Source organism: Spea bombifrons, chromosome 1 (assembly GCF_027358695.1).
Source record: "Spea bombifrons isolate aSpeBom1 chromosome 1, aSpeBom1.2.pri, whole genome shotgun sequence".
Classification (NCBI taxonomy): domain Eukaryota; kingdom Metazoa; phylum Chordata; class Amphibia; order Anura; family Pelobatidae; genus Spea; species Spea bombifrons.
In genome coordinates, this window is record NC_071087.1 from 123,171,488 (window position 1) to 123,183,201 (window position 11,714).

The 11,714-nt window shown below is 42.3% G+C and overlaps 1 protein-coding gene across 1 annotated transcript in view; it reads left to right on the plus strand.

Annotated features, from left to right (window-relative positions):
- TMEM132D (transmembrane protein 132D) overlaps nt 1–11,372 on the plus strand; it is a 354,799-nt gene extending 343,427 nt beyond the window's left edge. Inside the window, exons 6-9 of the mRNA XM_053471811.1 lie at nt 2,534–2,739; nt 3,125–3,395; nt 4,649–4,840; nt 9,412–11,372. Of these exons, the coding sequence (XP_053327786.1) occupies nt 2,534–2,739; nt 3,125–3,395; nt 4,649–4,840; nt 9,412–10,578 (1,836 nt within the window). The 3' untranslated portion in view covers nt 10,579–11,372. The remainder of the gene's footprint in view (nt 1–2,533; nt 2,740–3,124; nt 3,396–4,648; nt 4,841–9,411) is intronic.
- Nucleotides 11,373–11,714: the final 342 nt, after the last annotated feature.

The window sequence follows — 11,714 nt, forward strand, 5'->3', positions numbered from 1 at the left end:
AAAATGTATAAGCCGACTGAATGTCACGCGCGCCGCTGTACCTACCTCTGACGCCAGGGCTGCCTCGCCTGGTCCCGACTCCTCCGTCGCTGCGGTTCCCGCCATGCGCACACGGCGGTGTCGCGGTCCCGCATCTTCCACCTCTGCTGGGACCGCGTCTGCTTGCCGTGGGCGCGTCGGTGCGTCTCCCTCGCGTACCGAAGGGGACGCGGTTATGACGCGGCGCAGCTCCGCATCGGACGTACCGCTGCGTACACTGCGTACGCGGCGTACGCAATCTACGCAGCGTACGCAATCTACGCAGCGTACGCAATCTATGCAGCGTACTCAGCCTGTGCAGCGTACGCGACGTACGCAACGTACGTAGCGTACGCTACACAGCTGTTTGCAATCACTCACCTATTTAAACGCCACTTTTCTCTCCTGTCTTCACCCGTTCAAAGTGTAATACTTTTTGGGTGTGCTGATTGCGTTATATTATCTTGAATTCCTTGTGTACCGACCTTTGCCTGTTTTTGACTACGATTCTCGCTACCTGCCTACGACCTCGGATCTGTTTACCCGTTTTGCTCCTATTCTGCCTGCCTCGACCTCGGATACGTTTGACCTCGCTGCCTGCCTTTGCCCTTTTGATTACGGACTGTATACTGGACTTCTCTACAGTGCTTATCTGCATAGTAGGATCCTTCCTCTCTCCCTGACCCCGTGACACTGAATAAGAGAATATCATCATCAAGTGGTGTTTTAATACAATTCACAATCAGGCAGACAACCACATGAGCACATCGGTTCTCTGGACTGTGGAATGCCTAGAGGCTTTTTCAGTTTAATTCTCTAAAATAATGTTTTATATTCACTTTGTATTACAGCTTCATCCAGTGGTACCCTTATTTCTATTCTACTGTTTTCCAAGTAAAGGTGCACCCTGTACAGCCTTAATGCTGACCTCAAGGCCTTGAGCTCAAAAAACTGTTAAAACATTTTGGATATGCCAGCTAGAGCAAAGACATCCATATTATAAGTTAAACTACTTAGGTGAAAAGTCCTATATTTCTTGGAAGTTCCTATTGTTTGTATACTATAACAGAAATTACTGTACACGCAGCAGATACTGTTGTATGTCAATCATTGAACTGTTCATTAACAGTCTTTGAAGAATTCCTGGAGCTCAATGAATTATTTTCTACTGAATGCCCTTCAATACCATTTATGCCACATACACAATATATACCTTTGAAACACCCTATAGCAGCAGCGCTGTCTGCTTTATCTTGGTGTAGACCAAGAAGCTCACAGTCCAGTTTAATAAAAGGAAACAGGTCTTTCGAGATTGGTGTGCCACATGTGTTCTTGCATTTATGTCACGGTAACCCCCTGAGGCTGATAACACATGGGGGTATGTTTGAGTTTGGGAGGGGGGCACAGGGTGAACGGAAAACCCTGTCTGGTCTGCCTTAACCAGACTCCCATGAACTAGCTGGCTATGGGGTCTCTACAAGCCAGGAAACACTCGATGCGCCTGACCAGGACCTAGCCGCAAAACAGCTGCTAGAAACCACGGCGATGCCCACCGACAATTGGAACTGCATTGCTGCAGACACCCTTTGTCCCACCACATAGCTCTTTTGAGGTTACATTAAGAGTGTAGTGGGCAACACTCGGTGGCAGCTACGGAAAGGGAGCTCGTTTGGGAACCCTGGTTCTATTACCAATCTTTAGGGCCTGGGAAGTTTCCAACGATGTCGCTCAGGGTCCCAACGTTGGATCGCATTGCTTTTTGGACCATAACATCTTCGGACCCAGAGCTCTCCATTGGTACCCCAAGATTGATGCTGCTTCCTCGGGATCACCCCGAAATATTGACTCTTTGTTAGGTAGGCATTACTGGCCATAGAACTGTATGGAGGTGCCAGGCTGTCTGGAAATGATGGGATTATACCCCTAATCCTATTACGTTGTGTGTATAAATATCTGTGCAGTCTTCAAAAAAATGAGTTCAGTTTGCACCCTACACCAAGTCTTGGCTAGTGCTTTCAGCAGCAAAGAAGATCTCTGCTGCGGAGCTACTCAGTCCCAGTACAGGTCTCCGTCACAATTTACATACAAAGTAGCCTTGTTTTATAGACCCTTTGTATACTATAGCAAAAAATGTACAACAGGAATACTTCCAAGTTGACAAAAATATAAACACCATGGTTAAAAAAAAAGTACCATGTGTGTAATAGGAGCAAGGCACTTGCAGCAGAATTATATGTATAAATGTAATTACCAGCGCTTATACTTCTGATGCAATTCCCTAGGGGCACTGCCCTTTTTTCAGATCTACTCGGTCCTACCATATATTATTGGAACCTTAACTACCATTGCCATTAAGAAATACACTGCAATGCCAATTAAAAACAGGTCTGTATTCAGTACAATGCTTTCATAAGGCCATCAATAAAACCATTCTGAATGATACTTATTCTATTATATAAAAACCTTAAAAATATATCAGGAGGTGAAACTGTTCATTCTGTTTTGCTTTTTGCAGGTTTCTGACCGATGTGACTACGTTTTTGTAAATGGGAAGGAAATGAAAGGAAAGGTTAATGCTATTGTGAATTTCACTTACCAACAATTTAAATCCTCACTACAAATGACGGTTTGGATCCCTCGTCTTCCTTTACATATAGATGTGTCTGACACTGAATTAAATCAGATCAAAGGTTGGAGAGTTCCAGTTATGCCTAATAAAAGGTATGTTATAGCCAGCCTGGTGTTCGAGTTCACTGTAACTGATTTTAGAGGGTGCTTGGTTTCAATGACTATATTATATATATAGACCAGTGATTGCCAATCTCCATTTCTATACTTTATATATGTATACAAAGTCCAGGAATAAAGATTTACACTGACTGATCTCTTTCAGATATAACATTTTATTAAACAGACATACAGAACATACTAAAATTATTACTCATTTCTTTGTTGGGATTTTTTGGTGGGTCATTTTAACATGCGAGACACATAGTTTGTAGTTACATTCCGAAATAATTATTATTGGTAATGCAGCATACATCATATATAACATACTGGGATATGCTATAATACTCATTTCATAACTTTGTTGACTCCCATCTAGACCAGCCCGAGACAGTGAAGATGATGATGAGGATGACCGCAAAGGAAGAGGTTGCACTCTCCAGTACCAGCATGCAATTCTGCGGGTGTTTACCCAGTTCATAGCTGAGCCCACTGAGATTGTTGGTCAATTAAACTACCTGTTAGGATCTGACTGGCAGGTGGATATTACTGATCTGATTAGTGAATTTATCCAGATGGATGAGTCTAAAGTGGTCATACTTAATGGGCAGATTTTGATTGGACAAGAAGTGGGAATGACAACTTTACAGGTAATAGTAATAGAAATTATATTTTTATTTGCGCTACAATAGCCACTGTGCTATGTCATCAAGCAGTGCAGTCTCTAATGGACATAGATTAAATATACAAGCCAGGCTGCAGACATGATAAACAATAAACAAGAGCAAGGCCCTCCTCACCTGTTGTTTCTGTAAGTCAAATTATGTTATATATCACTTGATATGTCCTGTTTACCCATTGTACAGCACTGTGGAATATGATTGTGTTATATAAAAGGCAGACAGCAAATAGGAACATCTAGGAAGGGGAAGCAAAGCCAGGAACCAGTATATAAACAACTGAGCACTGGCAGATTACCTCAGGGGACATTTATAGGGCTGTTGGGTCCAAAGTGAGGGAACCCAACCCCCCTAACACATGTGTCACACAACCTTGCAGCATTATAATAGCTCCCTGCACCTTTATGACAAAAGGTGCTGCAGGGGGTGTGCACGAGCGCCAGCTGCCTTCTTGACAGCCATAATCGAGAGCCCCCGCATGGCAAATCATGTGGCTGGCGAATGTGTGTCCGCCGGAAGAGGAGGCAGTGGGAGACATTGAGGAGGCGACAATAGAATTACAGATGTTATTATTTATTGTTTTATATAGCTCCATCATATTCCACAGTGCTGTACAATGGGAAAACAGGACATAACAGGTAATATATAACAAAACAATTTGACTTACAGAAACAGCTAAAAGGAGGGCCTTGCTCAAACAAGCTAAAAATCTATAGGTAGTTAGGGTATATTACACAAGAGGTAAAGGTGCCAGTGTAATGGACAGACCAGCCACACTAGTATAAGTATTGCAGGAGACGTACTAGAAAAGGTGAGCTAAGGCATTGGCAGAAGTACATTAACGTGTAAGTTTGTCCTTAACAAGTGGGTCTTGAGTGATTTTAGGAAGGATCAAATGCAGGGGGGCAGATGGACACTAAGTATTACAGTAGATATGTTTTCTCTTCTTTCTGTAAATCAGCAGAGTTTTGTGCACCATGATGTTTTATCAACTCAATGTTGCAAAAAATGGTGCAGAAACATAGTATACTGTTGATTCAACACTCTCTGACACTCTGCATTAGAGAAGTTCGTAGATCAAACTATGTTTTAGTAGATACACAAAATTACTTTGTAAGGTTTTGTCATAAAGCAGTAAATTCAGATGAAGTCAACACACCAAAGAAATCAATTTCTATCTGTTTGAAAGTATAGGAATTCAAATACTTATTGTTTCTGTTCAGATATTGTCTCCTCTTTCGGACACAATCCTAGCGGAGAAAACGGTGACTGTTGTAGACGAGAAGGTGACAATCACAGATTTAGGGATTCAAGTGGTTACGGGGCTGTCGATGTCAATTCAACTCAGCACAGGAAGTAACAGGGCAATCTATGCAACAACTATAGCAGAAGAACACCTCAGTTCTCCAAAGCAGGTATGTATTAAAAATCTGAAGAGTTTTACTACAAATGTTTGTCTTGTTTCAGGATTTATCTTGAGTAAAAGCAGGGTCCCAAACTCTATCTTTTAGTATTTTACAAGTGGGATTCTGCCACCATTCTGGAGATCAGCTTTCTCCCAACAACAGTCAGGGCCGGACTGGCCCACCGGGATACCGGGAAATTTCCCGGTGGGCCGGAAGGTCCGTGGGCTGGGTGGCCATGAAGACAGCCGCTGAGCTGCCCCCCAGGCTGCCCGTAATCTAATCAAAGCGGCCGCTGGGTGCTGATGCGGCCGGCCGGCATTAGCACCCAGCAGCCGTGTGCGATGGCCGTCTAGTGATGGGAGCAGCGTGAGGGGTGAAAGCTCCGCCCCCTCGCACTGACCTTTCACCCCCCACGCTGCTCCCATCACTATGCGGCCATCAGATTGCTGGGAATGTAATCTGAACGGCCTGTGCGTGCTGATGCCGCCGGCCGCCTCTGCTTTAATACTTTTTTTTTTACTTTATATGGCAAGCCGATCCAGCTTACCATATAAATAAAAAAAAAAGTGTTAAAGTAGCTCCAGCCGGCGGCATCAGCACGCACCGGCCGTTTAGATTACATTCCCAGCAGTCTGATGGCTGCATAGTGATGGGAGCAGCGTGAGGCGGAAGCTCCGCCCCCTCACGCTCAGACTGCTGCAGCACCGGATGTCAGGTCAGTGGCATCCTGGCTGTCAGCATAGAGGAGAACAGTGTGCAGCTACCAGGAAGTCAAGAGAAGTAGAAGGTGAGTAAAATAATGTATTTTTTGTATTGTATGTTTTTTGTATTTGTTAAAAACAAAAATAATCGGCATATGTGTGTATGTAAGTGTGTCCCCCTATATGCCACTCTGCCTCCAGAAATGCCTTATATCCCCCTATATGCCACTCTGTCCCATGATATGCCTTTTAACCCCCCTATATGCCAGAGCTGCATATAGGGGTATAAGGCATTTCTGGATGCAGAGTGACATATAGGGGGTCAAAAGGCATATCTGGAGGCAGAGTGGCATAAAGGGGGTTAAAAGGTATATCATGGGGCAGAGGAGCATATAGGAGGGTATAAAGCATATCGGGGAGGCAGAGTGGCATATAGGGGGCATAAGGCTTTTCTGGAGGCAGAGTGCCCCATGATATGCCTTTTAACCCCCTTCATGCCACTCTGCCTCCAGAAATGCCTTATACCCCCTATATGCCACTCTGTCCCATGATATGCCTTTTAACCCCCTATATGGCAGAGTGGCATATAGGGGGTTAGAAGGCATATCATGGGACAGAGTGGCATATAGGAGGGTTGAGGCATATCAGGGAGGCAGAGTGGCATATAGGGGGGTATAAGGCTTTTCTGGAGGCAGAGTGCCCCATGATATGCCTTTTCACCCCCTTTATGCCACTCTGCCTCCAGAAATGCCTTATACCCCCCTATATGCCACTCTGTCCCATGATATGCCTTTTAACCCCCTATATGCCAGAGTGGCATATAGGGGTATAAGGCATTTCTGGATGCAGAGTGACATATAGGGGGTCAACTGCATATCTGGAGGCAGAGTGGCATAAAGGGAGTTAAAAGGGATGTCATGGGGCAGAGGGGCATATAGGAGGGCATAAAGCATATTGGGGAGGCAGAGTGGCATATAGGGGGCATAAGGCTTTTCTGTAGGCAGAGTGCCCCATGATATGCCTTTTAACCCCCTTTATGCCACTCTGCCTCCAGAAATGCCTTATACCCCCTATATGCCACTCTGTCCCATGATATGCCTTTTAACCCCTATATGGCAGAGTGGCATATAGGAGGTTAGAAGGCATATCATGGGACAGAGTGGCATATAGGGTATAAGGCATTTCTGGATGCAGAGTGACATATAGGGGGTCAAAAGGCATATCTGGAGGTGGAGTGGCAAAAAGGGTGTTAAAAGGCATATCACGGGGCAGAGGGGCATATAGGAGGGTTGAGGCATATCAGGGAGGCAGAGTGGCATATGGGGGGTATAAGGCATTTCTGGAGGCAGAGTGGCATATAGGGGATTAAAAGGCATATTATGGGGCAGATGATATGCCTTTTAACCCCCTATATGCCAGAGTTGCATATAGGGGTATAAGGCATTTCTGGATGCAGAGTGACATATAGGGGGTCAAAAGGCATATCTGGAGGCAGAGTGGCATAAAGGGGGTTAAAAGGTATATCATGGGGCAGAGGAGCATATAGGAGGGTATAAAGCATATCAGGGAGGCAGAGTGGCATATAGGGGCATAAGGCTTTTCTGGAGGCAGAGTGCCCCATGATATGCCTTTTAACCCCCTTCATGCCACTCTGCCTCCATGAATGCCTTATACCCACTATATGCCACTCTGTCCCATGATATGCCTTTTAACCCCCTATATGGCAGAGTGGCATATAGGGGGTTAGAAGGCATATCATGGGACAGAGTGGCATATAGGGGGTATAAGGCTTTTCTGGAGCCAGAGTGGCATATAGGGGGTTAGAAGGCATATCAGGGGGCAGAGTGGCAAGCCTGGGGACAGAGGTGCATAACTCGGGGGTAGGTTGTCAAATGAAAGGAAATAAAAACCAAACATGTCTCAATCATAGCTTTTATTAAATATGGAAAAAAATAGTCTACATGAATTAATAAAGAAATAAAAGTTTCTTACCAGAATACCGTGAAGAATAATGTGATCAGTGTTTTGTTCCACTGAATAAAATGGAACTCTTTCATCTAAAAATGTTCGCAGTAGTAAATGTTTTGATCCCATTATGTGTAATGTATTTCATTTATTAGGGCCTTTTAACACTTTTGCTTTCTGACATTTTAATACAAATAATGAGATAAAAAGAATGGCACATAGTGTGAGTCGGGTATGTATAAGGGGTGCGTGTGGGTATAAGAGCTTCACCGTGAGATAAACTATATGGGGCTGGTCTCCAAATTTTTCCAGGGCTGCTTTTCAGTCCCAGTCCGGCCCTGACAACAGTCCTAACTACTATACTATCCATGGCTACAATGTGTAAAAAAACCAGAAAATTTTTTTTTTCAAAATTGATTGATACTGATTGATTATACACTTTATCTACCTGGTACTGTGTATTGTAGCATTTTCCTTGTTTGTTGTAGGCATAAGTGTTTCCAAAATGTATTAACCTAAAGTGTGCTGCCTTAAAGCTCTTGCTTTAACTTAACTAAAACACTGGACTTTTACCCAAAACATAGATACCCATGATTAGTATTGACAGTTTACTGTTATTTTCACTAGTAAAGTTTAGGAGAGGGCTAGCAATTGTGACTGTGACTGCTATGATTTAAATAGTTAGGACCACGGTCACTGTTCTCGTGTTTGTCCACATATATCCACAGTAGTTTCAGGTATAACTAGGGCTGGTCAGATTTATACACTGGATGCTTTCTGTGGCCCTTTTCTGAGTTTCCTAAGCATGAGCATCTTGCCTACTAAATTGTGTCACTTGGTTGGACTTGCCCCCCCCAAGCTGAATGTTCTCTGTCCTTCATTCAAAATGGGAATATCAAAAATATCAAAAACCACCACCACCGGAAGTGCAATCCGCTAATGATACTAAGCTTCCTCGCAAGTATGGGTTTTGTTCTTTGGCTCAATAAAACAAAACATACGGCAGACATTATAGTAGAGGGGAAATGTTCCTCAAGGTACCCCATTCTGAGTTGCACTCAAGCTGTTTGAAGCAGTTTTTGTAAGTACATATACAGTGGTTTTCCAGTAGCCCAAATTCAACTGCGACTCGCTATGCTTTCTTTTGTGTCCAGTTACTGGTGTAACAATAGTGTAACAAGGCTTTAACCTATGGTAATCAAGTCTACATGTTTCTAACTTTTTGGGGGAGAAACATCCAGTCTATTTATCTCAAACATGACTAAATTGACAATGCAATGTGTCCTTGTCCTTCAATAAATCTGCCTGAGCTGGAACCCTTGAGTGCCTGGAGCCTTTATTTATTTTGATCTACTGGGGAGCTGGCCCTTCCTGGCACAGTTAAGCACCTGAGTTCCTTTGGTGTGTGTGCAGATTCCTCATTCTGGTGACAATGCAATTTTATTGTCTGAAACTAACCCGGAAACACCCGGAAAAAATCCTAGCATGCTGCTGTGCAGATATATTTGCCAGAGTAGCTTTTGTTATACTGCATTTATGCATATTATCTAAAGGTTAGTTACTAGTCGTCAGTGGAAACTTTAATCCATTTTCAGAAATATGTAATTCTTTTTCCTTTAAATACACAACTGTAATAATTTAAGTCAGCGTATAAAAATATCTTCTGACAGTTACTTTATTATTCTGCTGTTAAAGTTGAATCCATATTGCCCAAGGGAACCATTGTCTTTTTAGTACCACTGAGAAAAAAACACATTTTATTACATAGAAATTCAAACTAGTGTTTTTATGCCTCAGAAATGAATTTGTGCCCTTCACCTCCTGGTAGTTTACAATTTATTAGAGTATAAAATGTTCTTTATGGTATTGTGTTTGCTTTTTATCTGTTTGCTAATTATTTTGTTTTGCATACAGGAAGTAGAAGTCAGCTGCTGGATCCAGTTTAGCGATGGCACAGTGACCCCTCTGGATATTTACGATCCTAAGGACTATACTCTAAGCGTGGCATCTCTAGATGAGAGAATATTCTCTGTTTTACAAGATTCCAAATCTAAGTGGCCTGTGTTTTTAGCCACAGCAGAAGGACAGGGGAGTTTGGTCAAAGTTGAGCTCATGATAAGTGAGTTGTGTCAGAAATCAAAAAGAAAAAGTGTTCTCACAGTTGGCTTTGGAAATGTTAAAGTTAGACTTGGCCAGAACAATGAAAGCAATACCAGTCATAAGGATCATTTTGGAAAATATGCCACAGATAGAAGACAGAAAACACCTTTACAAGGTGTTAAGCCAGATGGCGTCTATTTTGGCACTCCATCTGTGGATAGAGATGTTCAGACCATGAACAGAGCAACCACTGATCGAGCCCAACTAAGCAAGAAGAGAGAACGGGAAAGTCTTTTGGATGACGATAGCCATCTTGCCAATGCTCCAATGGATTTTACCAGTTTTCCTGCACAAGTTGACCTGCCCAATAGCAATGGGGATATGGACGATAATGATCTTGCACAAAATGGCAGAGGATTAAGTGATCTGGAAATAGGAATGTATGCCCTTTTGGGGGTCTTCTGTCTGGCGATACTAGTCTTTCTTATTAATTGTGTGACATTTGCATTAAAATATAGGCACAAACAAGTACCTGTGGATGAGCAGGAAACAATGACACACTCACATGACTGGGTTGGGCTTACAAATCAGACAGACCTTTTGGAAAATAATATGAACTTTTCTACACCACAAGAAGAATGCATAACAGCTGTGGACAGGGGAACGAACATAGTAGACAGTAAATATTTGCTGAATGCAAGCTATGCTAAAACTGTAAATGGACAGGCATACAGGTCTGCAGAGACCTCTTTCAATGAGATGAAAGAGCTGAGAGGGGAGTCTTCTACTTCACCTACCTCCAAAAGGAAACGTGTAAAGTTCACTACCTTCACCACTATTCCTTCTGAAGATGGGTGCCCTGTTGTGAACCCTATTTTAATGAACATAGAAGATGATATTAAGTGGGTATGTCAAGATCTAGACATGGGTGACTGCAAGGAACTAAGAAACTATATGGAGAGATTACATGAAAATGTTTGAAAAGCTGTTTCAGGCAGCTTCTTTGGTTAACTCAATTAATCATTTACACCGAATTTGAAATGACCACTGGATGTTTTTATCTGACCCCGCTGAAATAACTAATAATTAATGCACAACAATGAATGGACTTCCACAGGGTAGAAAGCAATCAATGCAATTCGAATTTTGGTAAAAAAAATATATGGTATCAATTGTCTGGATTGTAACAAAACCCATACAGAGTAAACTGAATTATTTTCACAGGTATGCTTTTAATTATACCAACCAAGCATGACTATGATTCCTTACACTGGAGGAATTATACGGGTATCTGTCCCCTAATCTGCACTGTCTATTTCCATCTTCAAGAATAACACAACATTTTAAAATAAATAAGTTTACCGTGCGCATGATGGATCCTGCCCATTCATGATTGCAATTGCGGTTTGCAAGGATCTTGCTTTGCTGCTGTTTGTAAAATGATCAAATAAACATGTTAGTTCTGTAACAGCACCAGTCCTTAGGAGACTAAAAGTGCATTGTGCCACATCACTATACAACCACGGCATGTTCCCAAGGACTAGAGTGCTAGAACAATGTGGAATTCAAAGCACAGCAATGTGTGTTGTGTTTTTTGCTAGTACATCGGAATACAGCAATTTCACATTAATCTATGTGATAACTCGGTGTCATTTTACGTTTTACTATTTGTTTCATCAAAATGCATAGTGGGATTCTTCAAAATCCTCTATATGTATTTGATCTGATTTCAATGAACACAGTTTTGATTCTGATTGGCTGCTTTAAGCAGTCAAAACCGGTGCAGACAGCTGAGGGAGCAGTGAGCTTTTCAGCAGGTAGATGGATTAAAAAAAGTCATAAAAGCATATTGAAGATCTTACTAAGAATTCATCATTGTTGAGGCTGTGTGGCACAGTAGATTGTCCCTTTAATTTTGCTAATGATTTAACTAATAGATATTAGTTTTGAATTTGCTACAGTAACTCCCACCAGCAGTTATCAATTTACCGAAATATCTTATCCCCAAATTGCAATGCTACCTGATGTTTGCGCCCCTCCTCATGCACTTATCTATGCATTATAATGCCTTCAGTATGTTCTTTTTAAGATTTTAGACAATCCCAAATGGTTTATGT